Source organism: Molothrus ater, chromosome 14, assembly GCF_012460135.2.
Source record: "Molothrus ater isolate BHLD 08-10-18 breed brown headed cowbird chromosome 14, BPBGC_Mater_1.1, whole genome shotgun sequence".
Lineage (NCBI taxonomy): Eukaryota > Metazoa > Chordata > Aves > Passeriformes > Icteridae > Molothrus > Molothrus ater.
Genome location: NC_050491.2, coordinates 15,826,651 through 15,846,104, shown reverse-complemented (window position 1 = coordinate 15,846,104; position 19,454 = coordinate 15,826,651). Strand labels below are relative to the sequence as shown.

Genomic DNA, 19,454 nt, shown 5'->3' with positions numbered 1-19,454 from the left:
TTACAATACGATCAGAAGTTTAGCATCTTCCCCCACGATAATGCCAAGATTAAATTTATATTTTGACCTATTCCTAAAGGCAATTTAGTTATTCCAACAGAAGGGGGAAAAGGGGATACCGCCACTTTAAAAGCTTCAATCTCTTTGACATTGCTGGCAGTGTATGGGAACATTAATGCATCTGTCATGATAACAAGCTAAGAATAACATCTAGACATCAAACCGAGCAGAGAATCCATCTGAAGTGATTCATTCAGATCTGTCTCATTGATTTATTAAACACAGGGCAACATCTGCAGCCTCACAGAGCCGCTTGGCGAAATTAATGCAAGATCAATTCAAATGGAAAAAAGTGCAAAAGAGATAAATCAAAACACAATTTGCATGCAGTTCCACAATCAGGCTTATTGGGTGCAAATGCTCAATTTTCCTCCCAAAGCAAATGAGTTTAAATGTTGTTTTATCTTCGTAGAATTGTGTGATTTGAAGTGACAGTGAAGAGTTCTGCAGGTTGAAATGGTGAAAAGAAAAAAAGGAGAAGAAATGCTTGCAAAGACCTTTTGAATATGCAACAAGAATATCATTAATACCTAATTGTTTAGCTTTTTTGTCTTTGCTACAAAAACACAGTATTTTTCAGTTGTAGAAGTCTCAGTAGAAAATTACATATGTATTATGCATATACACATGCAGGAATCATACAAATACTCCATTTTGGAGGAAAAGCATGTTACCCTTCAAATGGGGAGCAGCTCTAGTGCTATGAAGAAAGAAGGGAATTTTAATCAAGGGTTCTCCAGATTAGATATGCATCTGATGAAAATATTCAAGTATTTTAGGAGTTTTGAACAGGCACAGACTTTCAAGATACCCAAAAAGAAAGAGGGATTTTTTCCAAAAGCAAAACTGCATCGCTCAGAAAGTGGGAGAATTCCTTTCTCCAGCTCAAGCAGAATCCACTCTGCCAGTGATCTCTCTCCAGAGTGTCTGAAGTGAGCCTCCTCTCCAAGGAAGAGAGGGAAACTGAAAAACTGATCTTTATTTAAAAATGCTAACACCTCCAAAATTCATAGATTTGGCCAAGTCTGAATGCAGGCTAAATATCCACTTAGAGAAAGAAGTTTATGGACAATCAGATGCCTACATTTCCTATCAATATACAGGAAGCTGTGTGCAGTGCTACATGGCTGGATTGCTTTAATTATAATCTTGACATCAGTCTCCTAATAAAAGACAGAGTACTGCTGACTATAGGGTAGCTTTTAATAGTCAACATGACTAGACCCTCATTATCTCATAAAATTAAATGTCTGCATTTACTGCTTAAATTCATTTCTAAAGCCTTTTATTGTTTGTGAATAGCCAAAGTAATGCAAAATATTAGCTTAAATGGTTACTTTAAATCATAAAAAATATGACATGCACTGAAATACTCTTTTCTGGAAAGTATTCTGACCATTTATTGAATAATCCAGACCAACACTATGCTGTTTCAGTGGCCAGTAGCATCCATCAAATACAGAACTGTGTGGAAGAGCTTGTGATCACACTCATATAATCCTATTTTTCAGGACTGACATATGTACTACCATAAACATGTTCTTACTACAGTTTTAAATTTCCTTTTAAAAATACATCCTCATTATAGCTTGCCTTTTTTTTTTAATTAACTAAATGTTATGCTTTACTACTAAATTTAAGCAATCCTCGACAATATAAGTAATATTCTAAGGTATTGCCCATCAGGAGCTAGATTTTGTCAGTATGTTGTACTCACTTGAGGGTGGGACCTGCAATGAAATGAGCAGTTAGTTTCATTTCACAAACCTTGCTCGCAAATTAAGAGTGCACGGCGTTGGCTAAAAATATACATTAGGGAGATTGTATAAATATGTGAATGACAATTTCAACAGTGCTACAGAAATACTGCTACAGGTCAGAGCTGCTGGACAGAGTAACTCCTGCTACAGAACACACACACCAAAAAACTTTCACTCACGCGTGTGTTTCTCTGAAGCTCTTACGAGCTCTGTACACAAACTCAACTAGAAAAATGCAATACAGTAAGCAGGAGAAATAGTATTTATCTTTTTTTCAGTTATATATAATTGATAGTTTGCATCCCAATTCAAAAAATAACTGACAGTGCACACTAACATAAGGGATGTCGACTTTTACAAGTCAATTACCAGTGAAAGTAATGATACCCAGCATTTCTTACTGCTTTCACTGGCAGCTCTTGAGTTTACTGCACCATTTCTACAGTATTCAAATAAATACATAAATGGCTACCAAATTTTTACAAATATTAACTAGAAAAGCAATGTACAGTATTCCGAGTTGAGAGCACTATTTCCAAAAGATCACATATTTTCAAGCCTTTACTTTCCAGGTACAGAACTAAAAACTGTGAGCATGTCTTTTAACAGTTCTACTGCATTTGATTTGTTTGATAACGTGCACTGCAGTGCTTCCCAGGTCACCTCACAGCAAACAAAAATAATTAAGATTACTCATGTATTTAACTATTTTTACCCAACATTCTCTCCAGTAAGTATGGACTGCTCAAGGGAAATAATAATCTGTAAATAAAATGAGGCATTAAGCATTTAATTAGCAGGACAGAATACAATTAACATTAAGTTGCAATCCTTGAACAAAGTTTCAGGTGTGCTGATAACACTCCTGACGCGTTACACCTGAAACCGTGAATGCAAAACACCTGATGTGAGCAGGTTCTTCCAACCAGGGGCATCTTCATGAGGCACAGAGAAGCGAAATGTAAAGGGATTTGCTATTCTCGAACAGGGAAAAATACACAGCAGTGTGGGGAGAGTTTAAGCACATTCAACACGTGTGAGTCTGAGCTGAGAGCTCTGCCTCATCCCCAGCCTTTCCCAGGGCTCCGTTCCACTCTCTGCTCCTTTCAGCCCCTCCTGGAGCATCCCTTGGCTCCTCACCCACAGCTTCCCTTCCCACTGCTCCCTGCACTTCCAATTCCCTTGTCCTATCACTCCCATAAGTCTTTGTCAAAGAGAAGAGGGGGAAAAAAAGTTGGGAAATACAAGTTTTAAACATTTAACACTGCAGCATTTTGCAATTTTAAAAGGCTGGTTGTACAAGAGCAGGAATCATTAGACTGCATCTACAGGCTGCATCATATCAGATCCTCTATTTCCCCAATAAAAAACTTTGGCACGGTCACAGAAATTAACGAGATGTTTTTCTTTAACCATCAACTTTCATGCTAGTCGAGCCTCAGAAAGATTTCACAGAAGCATTTACATGTTAAATGTGCCCCTTAGTAATCTAATGTATTGGAATAAAATTAACGTAAGCCTCAGACCGTACTTCCAAACCCATCACTTAAATAAAGCAGTGGGTGTGATGTCATCGAGGTGCCTGACATTGAAACAGGCAGCGGGAGAAGGGGTTACAGAAACTGAACGGGAGCAAGGAAAAAAAAGCACATAGTTCATATTAACAGACCTAGGAATAAAGTGCATCTCTAAACTGCCACCTGTAATATAAAGTGATGTGAAACAAAGCGATCATTGCGTTCAAGAATAACGCCCGGTCTGCTCCCGCTCCAGCAGCGAGGGCAGGATCAGGCCCCGCATGGCACGAAATTAAGTTATTAAAGATAAAACCCCCGTTCAGGGCTAGGGGGGTCGAACCAGTGACACAAAGCCCTCAGTTACTGAACGCGGGCACGCCGCAGGTCGGATATCGCACCCAAAGCTCGCTGAAGCGTCTGTAAAGAAAGTTTGCTGCCACAGAAAGCAGCAGCAGCAGCACGCTGACATGGAAATGTTCCTGGAGACGTCCCTCGCCAACTGCTGAAGCGGGGAATGGGAACTCCGGAGTGCCTGCCTTACACCCTGCCCCACGGCACCAGCGCTCCTGCCGAGCCCCGAGAGGGTTTTGTGTTTATTTAGATCATTATCATTTCTAAAGGCAGCAGCCATGAGGTCACAAACCAGGATTATAACCCCGAGTATGCAGGACCCAGCAGGGATCCGGGGGCTCGGTGACCGAAGCCGGGCAGGGCAGGGGCTGCGGCCGCTCCGGAGCTGCGGGAGCGGAGCCGCTCCGGGGGCACCGGGACCCGCAGCCCCTGCCCGGGCACCCGGCTGGCACCGCCCGCGGCAGCGCCGGAGCACAGCCGCGGGTTCCAGCGGGACAAATGTAACGGAAAAAACTTCTGGAGATTCTGGTTGGGGATTTTTTTTAAGGAGTGTTTTCGGGAACTATCGGCTTTCCCTCTTTGGAGAAAAGTTTGGAGAGCGGCGCGCAGAGCCGCTCCGCTGCCCGGCGGTCCCGGCCATGGCGGGGGCTGATGGAAGCAGGGAAAGTTTCCCGTGTCGGCACCGCCGCTCCCCGGCCCCGCTCAGCCCCTCGGTGCCCCCCTCCCCTGGGACCCGCGCCCCCGCCCCCGGCTGCGCTCCCCGCGGGCCGGCCGGGGGCGAGAGCGGAGCCTGCGCTCACCTCGCGTTGGTGCAGTCGTTGTACAAAGTTTCGAAGTCCTTCCTGGTGATGAGCTTGCAGCGGTTCACGCCGGGCTGGATGGCCCCCAGCCCGCGCAGGATGCGGACCTGCTCCACCGTGCACACCACGGGCGATATATCCAGCCGCTTCAGCTTGGTGTAGACCGTGTGCAGCCCTCCCACCAGGTGCTTGAGGAAGAGATCAAAGACCTGCGGCAGGCAGATCAGCTCCTGCCCCTCCACGAGGAACGAGGCCACCTTCACCCCGTGCAGGTCGACCATCTTACACTCGTTGCCGCCGCCGCCGCCCGCGCCGGCCCCGCCGCCGCCGGCCGAGAGGAAAGTGTTGACGAGGCTGTTGGTGAGGCGCGGGGACTCCGCGGGGCTGGAGTACAGCGGGTCCGCCCGGAACAAACCCGCCGAGCCCCCCGCGCCGCCGCCGCTGGAAGTTGCGGCGATGACGGGCGGCGCGGACACCGCCATGGCCGGCGCGGCTCCCCGCGGCTGCCTCAGCCCCGCGCTGCGCTCCGTGCGGTGCCGCCGGACCGCCGCGCTCCCGCCGCCCGCACGCAGCGCCCAGACCCCTCCCCAGCGCCGCCGGGGGAGAGTGACGGCGCCCTCCAGCCAATGCGCCCCGCCCGCCGCCAGCGCCGCCGCCGCGAGTGGCTGCGGGCGCGGGCGGGGCGGGGCAGCGCCGGCCGCGCACCTGGGGCGGGGGGCGTGAGGGAGCGAGGGCAGCGCGCCCCAGCCCCGCAACTCGGGGCAAAGTTTTGGGGGGGGGACCCTGGGGCCGCGAGGGGCTCCCGCTCCACGGGCTGGGAGAGCGTCCTGTGCCCCGAGCTGTGAGGGGATCCCGCGGGGCTGCCCAGGCTGTGATGGGGTCTCGGTCCCGCGGGCGCTGCCCCGCGCTCAGGGGGAAGGGAGCGGAGGGGAGGCAGCGCTGGGCCCGTCCCCATCCCTTCCCCGGGGAGTTGGAGCGGTCGCGGCTCCCTGGCACGTTTGTAAGTGTTTAAACACCTGTGCCCCGCTGAAGCTGGAGGCACGGGGAGAGGGGTGGCGGTGCCAGGCTCCCTTCGGTACCCGAGACAAACGCGGAGCGGAGCACCCAGCGTGGTGGCACCGGCCCAGCACAGGGCGCGGGCCCACGGCCACTGAGTCAGGCCTAAAGCAAGCCGAGACCCGCCAGAGAGGGGCACAAGCAGGACGGAGGGAGATGGGAGAGATGTGCAAGTTTGCGGTCGCTCCCACCAGGCAAAGCCCGTTCTCGGGAGGTCTGGCACGCAGTTGTTTGAAATTGACGGCCTCGGTGCGGCCTCAGCTGTGCTGCAGCTTCAAGGGGCTCGGCCCGCTCCTCACGCGCCATGAGGTGCCCCGGCCTGCGAGCATCCCCGCGGCCAGCACATCCCACATGGAGCCTCCTGCACCCATCCAGGGCGGGGGCACAAGAACTGCCAAGGCTCCTGCATCCCCTCTCCCTGAACAAGAGGAGCCGAAGGATGATCAGACATCCAGCACCCCCAGGCACTCTGGGCTACATTGGTTATTTGCGTCTCACCCTCTCCCAGTGTTGTATCACACCTCTTTTCCCACCCTCTTCCCGTTTTTCCTGTGTTTCAACATGGTTCTTTCCTGTTTGTTGCCACTGGTTTTCATTCTTTATCTTTCCTTCTGTCCTAGTCCCTTAACTTTTTCATTCCCCTCCTTTTTTGTTGTTGCTTTTGTTTTTGGTTTGGTTTTTTTTAGCTTTCTCCTCAGCCATTCAATAAACAAAGCAAGCAGAAAAGAATAAACAAAACTTTCCAAGTTGATGCCAAGCAAGCAATACCAACAGAGCATTTCAGCTATTTTCATGATTCCATTGCCTGTGTGGGCCATCTTCTCTTTCCTTTTGTTAGGCTTGCTTATTTAGGCACCTTCTCTGCAAAGTTTAATGTTTTTTGCATTATGAGTAATCCCATTTTAAATGAGAGAAGATGACTGTATGCTAACTAAATTGCTATATTTGTGAACATAACTGATCTTAAATTACACTCTGGAGGAACCTCCCCTTCTCCCCATTGATTTTATGTGTTCTAAGAAGCCTGGCCACTGGTTTCAGGTATCTAACCTCAGTGCCTGAAACCAAGGCGGACTTTCTACATAATTTAGTTTAAATTAATATCTTTCAGTAAGAATTCTCATATTTTCTGAACTAGTTCATGCATCTTTTTAGGCTCAAACCTTAGACTGGAAGCTCTGTGAGGCAGGGGCTACTTACTTTGGCAAAGTACAATCAAGCCCTGAACTCATCTGAGATATTTATGTACTAGAAGTTATAGAAATAGCAAATAACTGACTCCAGATAGAAACTTTTGGGTGTTAATTTTCTGAATACGATTGCTATTAAAAGATTTGATAAATCAGATTCAAACACTGCCCTTTTAAAGACTTTTTTTTCCCCTTTAAGATTAATGCGACAATCAAAATCCACCGTGAGAATTCTTTTTCGCTTTTGACTTTAATGCCTTCCATAAGCTAAACATATTTCTAAATAAGGCTGAATTTTCACAAGGCCAGAGGAAGCCTTGCACATCAACACCCAGCGAGCTGGAGTGGCATGAAGCAATATAAAATCATAAAGGCTGTAGTAAAAGCAGTACCCTTGAGAGGTGACTGTCCATGGAGAGGAGAACTGCTCTGAAACTTCAAAAATGCTCAAGGTTTGAGAATTAATGCCAGGCAGCTGTCCAGTTCAACTAAGCATATACAAATCAACTATATCCATGAATATTATTATTTCTCTGTAATTTTGTTAAAGACAAGGCAAAGTTACTAAAGCCTAACAATCATCCAGTAATATCTTGTCAGTTATAAAGTATCCAGATGGTTTATTTGAATGGAGTCCAGCAGTACGTAATCTGAATGTGTACAAACTACTAAGCCTCCCTATAGCTGAAATAAGTATTTCAGAATATTACTTTAAAAGTAAAGTTTCATTATTTTTCTTCCTTTTTGACTGGCGTGCAAGCTACTCTGTTTTCTTACCTTGGCAGCCATAGAAATACTGGTGTATTGTGTGTTAATCCTATACAAAAATTGGCTGTGTTTGTATGGCAAGATGTCAAGTAAAGGTTCCATTTGTTTGTTTTTGTTTTTGTCATCCTTGCATATGCCCCACTGGAGTGAAATGGGAAAGAGTCTTCCCTAACACAGGAGGAGACAGGAAAGCCCCAGTCAAGAGCATTCTGGAAATCTCTTTTTGCCAGCTGGCAGGAACACAGCTCCTTCTCTCCATGGGGTACAGGGAGAAAATGATGGGTGACACACCTGATGAGGGGGGGACACTGAGGAAAACTAATGACAGCTAAGTAAAGCAGTAGGGGATGAACTAAAAATAATAATTTCGTTTAGAGAAGACTGGAAAGCTCAATAGTGCTATTTGTGCTTCATCTCAGTTTCCTGTAGCCAAACATGAGGGAGGACAATAAAAATAGGAATTCCATAGATATCACAATGTGATTCTTTTCTTTTAATATAAAAATCTTTTTCTATGGACTTCACAGAGGTATGTCCAATGTGAGTAGTAGGAAAAAATGCTTCTTTTTAGTAAAGAACTTGGATTGTCCCTAAAGTAAATGGGAGGGAATGAATGTGAACAGAGACTTACAAGGGTCAGAGGTAACTGTGGGTCCAAAATGAAAGATAAAAGATAACCAAAAGTAGCATTTGCAATGCACCCTAATTGTAATAAAAGGAAATTCACCTCTTTTTTGTGAATTCCAACCCAGCTGGAGTACAAGTGACAAATCCTTCTCCTCGTCCTTAACAATGAAATTTCTCAGGGCTCAGTGGAAAGCTGGTAACCTGCCCTAGTGAGCTCTGAGCTTATATCCTGAGCATGCAAAGCCCTGATGGTGCCACTTCTGAGTAACAGCTTGGAAAGGAAGAAAAAACAGTATTAACTTTCTGCTGGGTTCGTGTTTAATGCCTTGGATTCCTTGAGAAAGAGTACCCACAATTATATTAACAAATGTAGGCCACTGACGTGAGAGAAAGAAGAGACTGAAATTAGTGTGTCATTCTTTGTGCCCACATTTTTCTAGACTCGTACTTGACACTTGTATTCAATTTAGTTCTGACATTTCAGCTGAGGTTTTTTTGGAATTGTGGATTAAAACTTCCCACCTCAACATCAAGGGTTTTACATAAAACTGATGAATCTAAATGTCTAAGTATCAATAGAAAAATGATCCCTTCTCTTAGGTGATTAAATGTATTGTATTAATGTGTGCATAACGCAGAATCAATAAATAATGAATTACCACTGATTGTAATTGAATGTTTTCATAATTTTATTGTCAGCCATGATAAATAATCAGTACATTTATACTGCATTAAATTAATTAGTGTGTCATTTCTATTACATACATCAGCAGTGAAGTAATGCAGTGACATCTGTTTCTAATGTTTTAAAGATGTGGTATTCCTTATTAAGTAAAAGGAAGAGTTATTAGAGGTATTTCCTGTGATTGGCAGTTATACTGGTACAGTCAAAGGGATCAAATGAAGGAACTTGCACTCTTGGCAAATGCTGCATTTCAACCCTTAATGGCAGCAAGTAACAATGATTGGAGTGAATTTTGCTTCTTTAGGATTTCACAAAATCCTGCCTGCCTTTCCAGAGAAAGTTAGAGCAGATCCCTTCTTTCTAATACAGCTGGGAAGATTCTAACATGCAAAACAATTAAAGCTCTACAGAAGATCCAGGCATCCACATCCATTTCTGTATCCATTTTTCTGCCTCAGTCCTCCATATATACAAAGAATTCCCAGCTAAGTGCTTATTAAAAAGTCTCAGATTAAGCCTTGTTTGGCTGTGATGTTCTTAAGTGGCAGTATCTGGACTGTGGGTCTGTAATCTTTCCTGGAAGTTACACTAATGTGACATTAAAGCTCAGCTTTGTGCTGCTGTTCATTGTGTTACCTGCAACAGAAATAGGAAACTGAGATGTTGCAAACATGGGAATCAAAAAGTGAAGGAGTAGAATAGGAGGAACAGAATAAATGGAATATACAGCAAATAAGCACAAAGCAAACTGTGCCAGAAGGAGGGCTGGTTTCTAAATGACTCCAGTGTTACAAATGGGGTGACCACTTGGGTGACAGGAGTAAAACCCACTGAGCAACAACAGTTACAGACTCCAATAGAAGTCTGGGGTTCTTGATTAATGCTGTCTTTTCCAAGACACACATGGTCATCCTTAACTTTTCTGTACCTCACACCATCTTTAAAAAGAAAATTGGAAAATCTAACATTAGATTACCTGACTAGAGTTCTTCATCCACAAAGCAGTTTCTAATTTTAACCTTAAAATTTTCATACTGACAATGGGCATCATGATATTTAAGCAAAATGAAAACAGTTCAGACTTATTTTATTCTTTCCAATGCAAGTCTCACACATTGCTTCTGACTGATCACTGACTACTTTGCACAGATTTGGGTGGGTGGTCTCTGGACCCACCGTGTGCACCCAGCAGTTTGTCCCCATGGCTTGCCCTGGGCCCAGGGAGCTCTGGCTGGTTTGGGAGAGCCTGTGTGGGCAGGACTGGTGGTTGCTCACTGCAGGGTCACATATTTCATACTCTGTGAGCTCCAGCCTTGCTCCAGCCCAGCTGAGACAGCACCTCAGGGCTCCCTCCATGCACTGGAGGGCTCCTCTTGGGCCAGCCCTGGCAGACCCAGCCCTTGAGAGAAGTTCTGCAGTTCACAGAACCTGCCCTGAGCTCCCAGCTCAAGCTCTATGTGAGGCATGAAGGATGAGACCATTCACTGCAGAGCCTGAGATAACTAAAGCACAAACATACACTCAAACAAGGTCCCATCCACTTTTCCTATGCATCAAAATGTCACTTGTGTTATCACTGAAGAGATGTGACCTGCCACGATTGACACTATCACTTTCTGTCTAACAGATGTGTAAATACCTTTCCTGAAAGCCAGCAGCGTATTTGTCATACAAAATTGTGAGTGGTACTTTTAAGCTTGTTCCAGTGAAATCCATGAATACAAGTTGCTAATGATGCCCCAGGTTAATCTGGATTTTGACTGGGGAGAGAGGGCAGCAAAAGGACCAGGACCTCAGTGGAACAAGGCTGTTTTACACAAGATACCATCATCCTTAAGGTTCAATATCGTTTGCAACTTAATACTATTAGATGTGTATTGAAGTTAAAACACACTTCATTGCAAAGCTCTGTGGACACAACTCGTGTACTTCAATAGATTCAGTTAAGTCATCAGACCCAGATGCTTGTTACTGTTCCCAGAGGAACAAGATTAACCTCATCTCTCCACATTTGCAGGTCAGTTAAAGAAAGCAAAAGTTTTCCTGCACTGTCTGTGTGAGCATCTCAGCCCTAATCTGAAGGCACCACCATCTAGTGGGATAAGAAGGTATTTAATTTTCTTTACATTCTTTTGGTTTTTTTAAACATGGACATTGTACTCTACTTCAAGTAGCAAAAAAAAAAAGTTTATGGGATTTTTTTATTTAGACATATAAGGCTCACGTGACCCTTCCATTAATTCTCATTTCTGTTTTAACTGCAAAGTATTTTCCAATAAAAAACCTTAGGAGTCGTTTCCTTGAAAATAGGTTTTCATAAACAGAATTTTATCAATGAGAAAACAATTTATAGCTATCCAGACTGAGTGGAAGTGCAATTGATTTATTGACTAAATATTTCCAGTATTTTATTGAATCTACATTGTGGAAATCCAATTGGCAGAATTATTAATACTGTGAAAGTAATCATCTTGAGCTCATCTTTAAAACCAATATGTATTTTAGGGAGTGGAGATCCATCCTTGCAGTTTTCCACAGAGCCATTAACTGTACAGCTTTTGGTTGTAAGCAGAGTCTGACCATTAAGTCCCATCTAAAATAAATGCCCAAGCTGAATGCAAAGCATTCCTTTTACCTCTAAGAGTGACCATTTATTGCACTTTGCCTGTGCTGATCTCCTGACTGGACCTGCTCTTATTTGGTTTTCCTTTCATGCACTTACAGTTGGGCAGAGTAGTGGCAGGGATTTTCTGTGGGGGAGGGAGAACCATCAGGGTGAGCAGGGTGAGTTCCTTTGCTTGGGTTTTACCACACAATGTGTGCATCTGCAGCTGTTATCCTAAGATGCCTCCTTGTGTTCAGGTCTCATTGATCTTGTTACAGCATTTCACACACACAGGGATAATTGATTTACATCATTCAGGAGTCCAGCTCTTTTATAAGCATAAGAGTAAATACTAAGAAATTACCATATTTTAAAATTCTATAGATACTTTGATTTTTTTCTACTATCTAAACCAGTAATGAAATAATAAAGATTTAAATACTTAATTACACAGATAATATTTTAGTATTCATAATGTGGGCCTGCTTCCGTTTCCATGGAAGTGAGTGGTATTTTTACCTTGGATACTACTAGACATTTCAGTGTCTTACTATCTTCAAACTACAGAAGTCTTATTGACACAAATGAGGATCAATGGGTATTTTGCATTGAACATCAATTTTATGATACTGTCTTTTCAAACACTACATTTCTTCTGAAATCCATAAAGTAATATCAATCTGTGCTGCCAGTTCCTCCTGAAATCAGTCTGGAGTTCTGAGTAAAATCAATGGAACTGGTCCAAACTGGTTGAGGTAGTAAATGCCATTTTGACCCTTTGATCCTTGAACCATGTGCCTGGGAAGGTTTGAATTCCACTTAGAAAGCAAATTAAAATATAGGTAAATACTTTCATTTGGGATGCTGCTTGCAGCTGATGAAGTTCAGGATGTTCTACCTCACACTCCCTTAGAGAAATAAAAATCCCACCTAAATAAGAGGTCTGGAATATACAGGGAATTAGGAGGACAGTCTGGAGAGAACAGAACACAGGTGTAGGGAACTTCAGGCCAGATCTACACAACCTCCTGAGTTCACACAGAACTTTCAAAAGCCTCTCCTTCAGAATTCTCATCTATTTTTCAACTCCCCAAGGAGTGAGGCTGGTCCTCAGGCCTTCCTGCCACTCTGCCAACTCTTGGGTCATCCTTTTCACTGCTCTGATGGAGGTTGAAGAAAATATGTTAAATCTAATTTTTTTTTTTTTGTCAAGAAAAGTATTTAATGCAATTAGCTCCAGGATAGTCCATAGTTCTTTACAGGAAGTGGAGGGAAAGGTCTCACTGGGGACTCACTCTGCTGTTTCAGCCTGTCACAAAGCCTGAGCTGCAGAGGCTGAATCCACAGCAGAATTGAGTCTGTCTGAATCTCAGTCAAAGCAACTCAGAGTGAGATCAGAATCAAATATTTAAGAGCAGCTTTTGTTTTGAACTTGACCAATCTCTGTGTCTCAGTATGTTCTCTGAGCTTTTGGATAAAGCCATGTTAAAGAAGTGTCTCTCTTCATCTTCAGGAGACATTATTGACTTTATCTACCCTTTTTTCCTTTTTCTTTCACATCAAGGTTGATGTGACAAATATTGGTAACCCCCCAAAAATATGTAATCTTACATAAACCTGGTTTTATATTCTGTAACTTCATTGACTTTCTGATGGAATTACCAGTGACTTGGGGAGGCATAAGGATGATCAGGCCATGAATTGAAAGTACAGCTTGGAACACCTGTGATCATAATTATTTAATGCATAACCATCCTGTAGTTTGAGTTTTTAAAAATTCTCCTTGCCCATATTTATAATATTAAAACTTGCTAGTACCCTGGGAAACCATCACTGATATCTTTCATTAGTATTATGAATTTTAGAGTATTTTGCATTGAGGAGCACTGTAAACTGAAAGTATTTCTTCAGAATTTTTTCTAAAGGGATGTCTTACAATTTGATTCCATTATGATTTTAAATATGACAAGATCTTCCCTATTTTTTCCCACAAGGTCTATGAATATAGAATAAAGCAAGGTTTAACAGATACTTTGCAATGTAAATATTTTTTCCCTAAGATGTAAATGTACAATATAGTTTAAATTTAAAAAATTGAACTGAGTGTTCTATTTTAATAGATACTTTGCAATGTAAATACTTTTCCCTAAAATGTAAATGTACAATATAGTTTAAATTTTTAAAATTGAACTGTGTTCTATTTTAGATGGTGGTCTGTTTTATATGTTCAATAGAATCAAAGAAAACATTTTTTAAAAATCATTTTGCTTAGAGTGATAGGACTTCAGACACCAATTTTCTTTGCTATTTTAATAATGAATGTTGATTGAACACACTGTGGTCACTTCAGTGCATGAAATTAGCCAGGAATTCTGGGTTTGTTGATATTTTCCACTAATTGAAACTTAACTTGAATCCAGCATCTGTCAGTGCAATCCTCTTCCATACAAAATACACGTTAAAAATTCCAATTCCTGGACATAGTGAGGAAACTTTAAATTCTGTCTTTTGGCCAGAGGTTTTCCAGGCTGTGCTGTAGCTCCTCCATTGTCAGCCTGAATTCTGACAACTCCTCTGCCTAAGAGCAGCCACTCAGGAGAATCCCCCCAGCAGGCTCTCCTCAGTGCACCTCTTGGGCAGAGCCAGCTCACCTGGCAGTTTTTACAGCTCCAGGTGTGTTTTTAAGGTGCCTTTCTGTGTAGTGGCATGAACGTGCTTCTGTTCATTCCAAGAAAATAGGAAAGACATGATCATTTAATTGAACAAAGGCTTCCCATAGAATCCATCTTCCCAATTCCTGTTTAGGGAATTCTGGCCATGCAGGAAGCCATCTGAAAAGAGGCTGTCAGAAACTGCCATCTGCAAGGCTGCAGGGAGCAAATGTTTCCACAAGTCACAGTAACCCTGGACAGAAACAGGATTTTAGCACTTGGCTCGCTGGCCCTGATGGAAGAGTAAAGGAACAAAAGAAAATGAAGTAACATGAAAGGTTAAGTTCTGGAAGATCAAACCCTGTTTTTCACAGATGCCAGGTATCAGGAATTGCAGCTATCACACCAGCTCTGATGATCCCTCTGTTGCAAAATGCTTTTCACAGTCATTTCAAAGTCATCAGGGAAATGGGAATTATGAAACTTTTATTTTGCTATGCACGGTATACAGCCTTTGTAGTCTTGATTGCTCATCTCTGGTTTGATGTGATATAAACTCAGGAAAAAGGAAACTGCTTTCACCAACAAATATTGTGGCTCTGAACTTTTCATAACTGCCAATACTGATAAACCCACACAATATAGATTTACTAGTTGAATACACAGAGTTTATGTAGCAACATTACCAGGGAACACAGAATTAAATCCCAGCTGGATCAGTATCCATAGTGCTGAAATACAAACAATTATTAAGAACTTTGAAAATCTTTAGGAGCTCAGTGTCTACATCCAGTCCCAGTTCATTAATGGACTTTTTGAATGGTACCCTCATCTGGATGCACTACCACTTCAGTTAGTTCACCCACTAATTTGTGTGCTACTGTCCCTGTTTAACATCCCTTGTCTGGCTCTGAATTTAGGTAGCACCTCACTATCTAAGGTCTCTTTCTTAGGAGCAGTTCAAAGTGCCATCCCACAGTATTGATGTACCTGTTTTTCTGTACAATTTATCTTTTTTTATAAAAAGAAGGACGTATGTAGTACTTCTAGATCTGACTTCTTTTGAAACATTTTTTCACCTTGAAAGAAAATTACAATAGCTTCCATGAAAAGTTCAGACTGAAAAAAGCAAATGAAAAACCCCAAGCACTAAAGCACAAAACAGAAAAGAATTGCACTGACATGTGAAATGTGTTAAAAATTCTTCTTTGAATCAGTCATTTAGACATACAAAGATAATGATGATGATTATGATGACAATAATTATAATCAACTAAAATTTAAATTCATCCATTTTCTTCTATGCAAATACCAATTATATTTCTTTTCTTTAAAATGAATGTGACCATTTTAAGTAGTTACTCTTGCAAATCTTCCTAATAATCTGCCTCAACATTGACAACAGCACAGCATTCTTCTGAAGTGGGGGGGAAATTCTGTCTCTTCTGGCTTAATGGAAGGGCCAAAATGAGGGGCTTTAAATAGAATTAATATTTCTGTGTGAGAGGTACAGCCTATTCCTTCTTTACTCCATCAAACAGAGGAGGAAGTGCTGCTCCTTAGGTGCTAAGGAGGTACAAGAAGGGGAGGGCAGTGGTGCTCCCAGCAGTTCTGCTCTCTGCAGTACAGAGAACAGCTCCAAGTCTCCTTGCTCCCTCAGAGATTCTGTGCTGCAGAATGCCTGAGAGAGGTGGTTGGAGTTCCAGGAATAACTGCTGTGCCCCTGGAGAAGTTCCCTTATGGAAGAGCTGTCCTGGGAGTGCTGCAGGGATCTGGGATCTGCTAAGCCAGCATCTTACCCTGAAAAAGATGATGCTGAGACTAAAACAAACAAACAACTTTCTAATGAGTACTGTGCATTATGATTTGTTACATTCAAACCTAAAATTCTCATTCAAACTACAAGATTTGACCTTTTATTATTTTATATATTATCAATCTAAGATCACACAGCCTGGAGAAAACCCTGTTAGCAAGGCAAGGGGGTTGAAATTCTAGTTGCAGATATTGCCCACTGAAAACAGATTAAAATGCAAACATCTTATAAACACATTAAATACTTCGATGTAACTGGCCCACATCTTGTTTACAGTAGGAGCATTCTTCTCCTAGACATATAGTTTAATTAAAGTTTAATAAGTGCAATGGGGATGTCTTCTTTTCTGCAGAAGGCAGCATTTAAATGGAGTGTACTATGTTTGGATTAATGAAAAATGGATGTTAAATCCTGAGTGTCCATCCTGAATTCTCAAAAGCATCACACATACATACAGTCTGGCACCAGTTCACAGCTTCTGAAAGAAAAACAAGAGCTTTTCTCATTTCTGTGAACAAGCTGAGTATAATCTCATTTCAAATGCCTTAAAGATTTCAGTGCACCACTACTGCTACTCTCTGGCTTTAAAATCCTAAAGAGAGCATTTTAAACACAAAACTTGCTTGAACTGTAATGTTGGGATGGAAATGCTCAATAAGGGGGCCTTTGCTGTATATGAGGGTAGTAAATTCACTTATCAAAGAGGTGATTACACATACTCCTGGTTTATAAGCTGATAACTTTCTTTTTAGCCACAGCCCTTTCACAACTTCAGTTTGTCCCCAAATCACCCTGCTGCAGCTGAGATAGTTTCATACATACCCTTTCAGAGGAAACAGAGGCAGAGGGTCTGGCAGCCCCTCCCTGGCTGTGTGTACCCTCAGATAATGTTAAATTTCCACCAGTGCAGCAGCAAAGCCCAAACTAAATCTCTGCTCTTCCACAGAGCTCCAAGTGGAGCCCTGACAGACCCAGCCTTGGAACTGAGGCAAATCAGCCTCCAACAGAGATTTTATCAAAGCAGGAACAGTGTTTGCTTTATCATTTTTAGTCACATGCTTCTGTAATTTCAAATGCAGTTGTTGTATTAATTTCTAGCAGTTATCACCAATAGCCTGATTTACCTGCAAGTCACTCCCTGGCTGTTACTCACTCCTCACTTCCAGCTGGCTCCTGGCTACAGTGTGGTGCTGGAGTCCTTGGTGACACGTGTGTCTTCGCAAGAATCCCAGCTGGCAAGAATTCATTTCAGCCTAGGCCTTTATAATCCTTTGTTTATGGTTCCTCTGGTGAAGTCTGGGCAAAAATACCGCATATGAGACACATCAATTCCTTTACTTTATGGACTACTTTAAACCCTTTTAATTATATGATAATATTTATGGGGAGTTTCCTAAGGGACCTTTATCAGTTTCAGAACTTAAAGTCTTGCTTTAGCCTCTCTTTTCATTTCAGCCAGGTGCCAGTTATGATTTTCAGGACTGGAGAATGCTGCTGTTTAAAAATTCCTTGATGATCTTGCACTTGTCATTCTCCTCAAATAGGAAATGCAAAACTTCCAACCTGTGGCTGGCTGATGTTGTTTGACTTGCTGTATCATCCATCTCCCAGACTAATCCCTGTTTTTTTCAATATTTGTATGGGCACATTTTAAATACATATATATAAATTAAGTGAAATAAAATAACTACTCCTATCTCCTGTTTAAGGCCATATACAGTTCACCTTCAGGTGTAATTATGGTTTGTTAATCAAACAGAAAACACCAAGAGGGTGAGGCTGAGCGTTGCATGGTAAAACTTGTGCTGACTGTAATGAAGTAGGAACATGCACTAATGGCTGAAGGATCTGTATTCATAAACTGACAACAAGTCAAAAGAGATGAATAAAAGAAATGCAATATATAAAAGAACAGGAATATTTCCAGAGAAAGAGATTAATTTCTTACCTAAGTTACAGTCTCCAGATGTGCTGGAAAAGGTACAGTTTTCCTAAACTCAGAGAACACAAGTCTGAAAACCTCACTATGCAATAAAACTGCTTCAAGTAATATTGCAAATGAAGTAAGGCAGTAACTGAATGTCATTAGACACACTTGTCCATCTTTACTGAGTCCTCCTTAAATCTTCATAAATCATAATCCTAATGAATCTTCATTTACTTACACAACTATACAGCACTCTTGTATTTCCAATCTGTTTCTTTTTTTCTGACTGACATTTTCTGAAGTATCCTAAGTGACCAAGACTTTTAGATGCTGGAATGGACAAATAGTGGAACTGCCACAGCAGAAAGGATTCAACTCTGCTTTGTGGCATCCTGGACTTTGAACCAACCTCAGTCTCGGGGCTGCTGCAAAGACTTTCTCCTTCTTCCTGGATACCTGTAGTTCTGGGAAACCCATAAAACTTATAGGTAATCCTTCATGGAGCTGTAGTGGAACTTTCTTTCCATACTCTGCCAGTCACACTGGGAGAGCAGCATTGTCAAAACTGTGATCCTGGGTTTTTTCTCCTCGGTGCTCATTTTGTACTGAGATAATTTTGACTGCCATGTGAGACCTACAAAATTTTTGCATATTGTCATTAATAAAGGATAGAAAAAGCAAACTCTTTGCCCTGCATGGTTACAGAAGTCAAGTGACATGTAATTCTCTTTCCAGTCTCTGTAAGCAATCCCATAATTTACACATATCTTAGTAATCAAAAGGGCAACTTCAAAATGAGTTTCAGTGCTCCTTAGGTAGAGAATATGAGTTTAATTATTGAGAGTTTTTAAAATATATTCAGGTCACTGATCTACCAAGGCCTGTGTCACAAGAATATTCATACCATCCATGGGAACTGAGTGCACCTCACTGAGGATTTGCACTACAGGGTCTAATGGCAGTATTATCACACAAGTTACATGGGCATGACTGAGGCTGACCACTGCAAGCTGTGACAGGAAGACAAACTCAGATAATGGTCAAAAAGAGGAAGTTGGAATCAAGGGTGTCCGAGAGTTTGGAATAAATTTGGAAACCAATAATTTTTTCCCAAACACGCCCGGCTGTGGCCAGGCTGTTCCTGTGGTTAATGAACAATCAGGGTGTGCATGCCTGAGTGGGTGCCAGTTGTGGAACTGCAAAACTCCAGAGGAAAACCACACACAAGTGCAGCCCCAACCACACCAACGCTGCCCTGCTGCCTGAACTAATGAGCCATTTCCCTGGGATAAATCAGATTATTCACTGGATGGTTCAAGCAGCTAATGGGCCCGATCCTGCTGCTGATCCTTACTCAAACTGGTACTCAAGGAGAATTAAATTCTGTTTCCATTGAGGGAACAATAGAATGAATAATGAGATTTCACATGTGAAATCACTGCAGGATAAAGAGACTACATAACTCAAGAAAATTAAAATTCATCATAGCATTTGCTGTTTGTTTTTGGAGGAAGAAGCATTTGATCAAATGGTGGAAGACCAGGTCTTGAGATAACTAAAAACTCCATAATTCTAATGCTGATTCCTCCTAATTTTCTTTTGGACTTCAGTGTTCCTACCTGGGAAAATAGAAACACTTCC

General features: G+C 42.3%; 1 protein-coding gene across 6 annotated transcripts in view; it reads right to left on the bottom strand.

Moving 5' to 3' along the window:
- The window catches only part of DACH2 (dachshund family transcription factor 2), a 243,303-nt gene extending 238,279 nt beyond the window's left edge, over positions 1–5,024 (bottom strand). For 2 of the 6 annotated variants that reach the window (XM_036402315.2, XM_036402320.2), the window contains exon 1: positions 4,489–5,022. In XM_036402315.2, coding sequence (XP_036258208.1) covers positions 4,489–4,970 — 482 coding nt within the window. In that variant the 5' untranslated portion in view covers positions 4,971–5,022. Of the gene's footprint in view, positions 1–4,488 lie in introns of all 6 variants that reach the window. The other 4 variants (XM_036402317.2, XM_036402316.2, XM_036402318.2 and 1 more) reach the window with 3 other exon arrangements.
- Between the last annotated feature and the right edge of the window lie 14,430 nt (positions 5,025–19,454).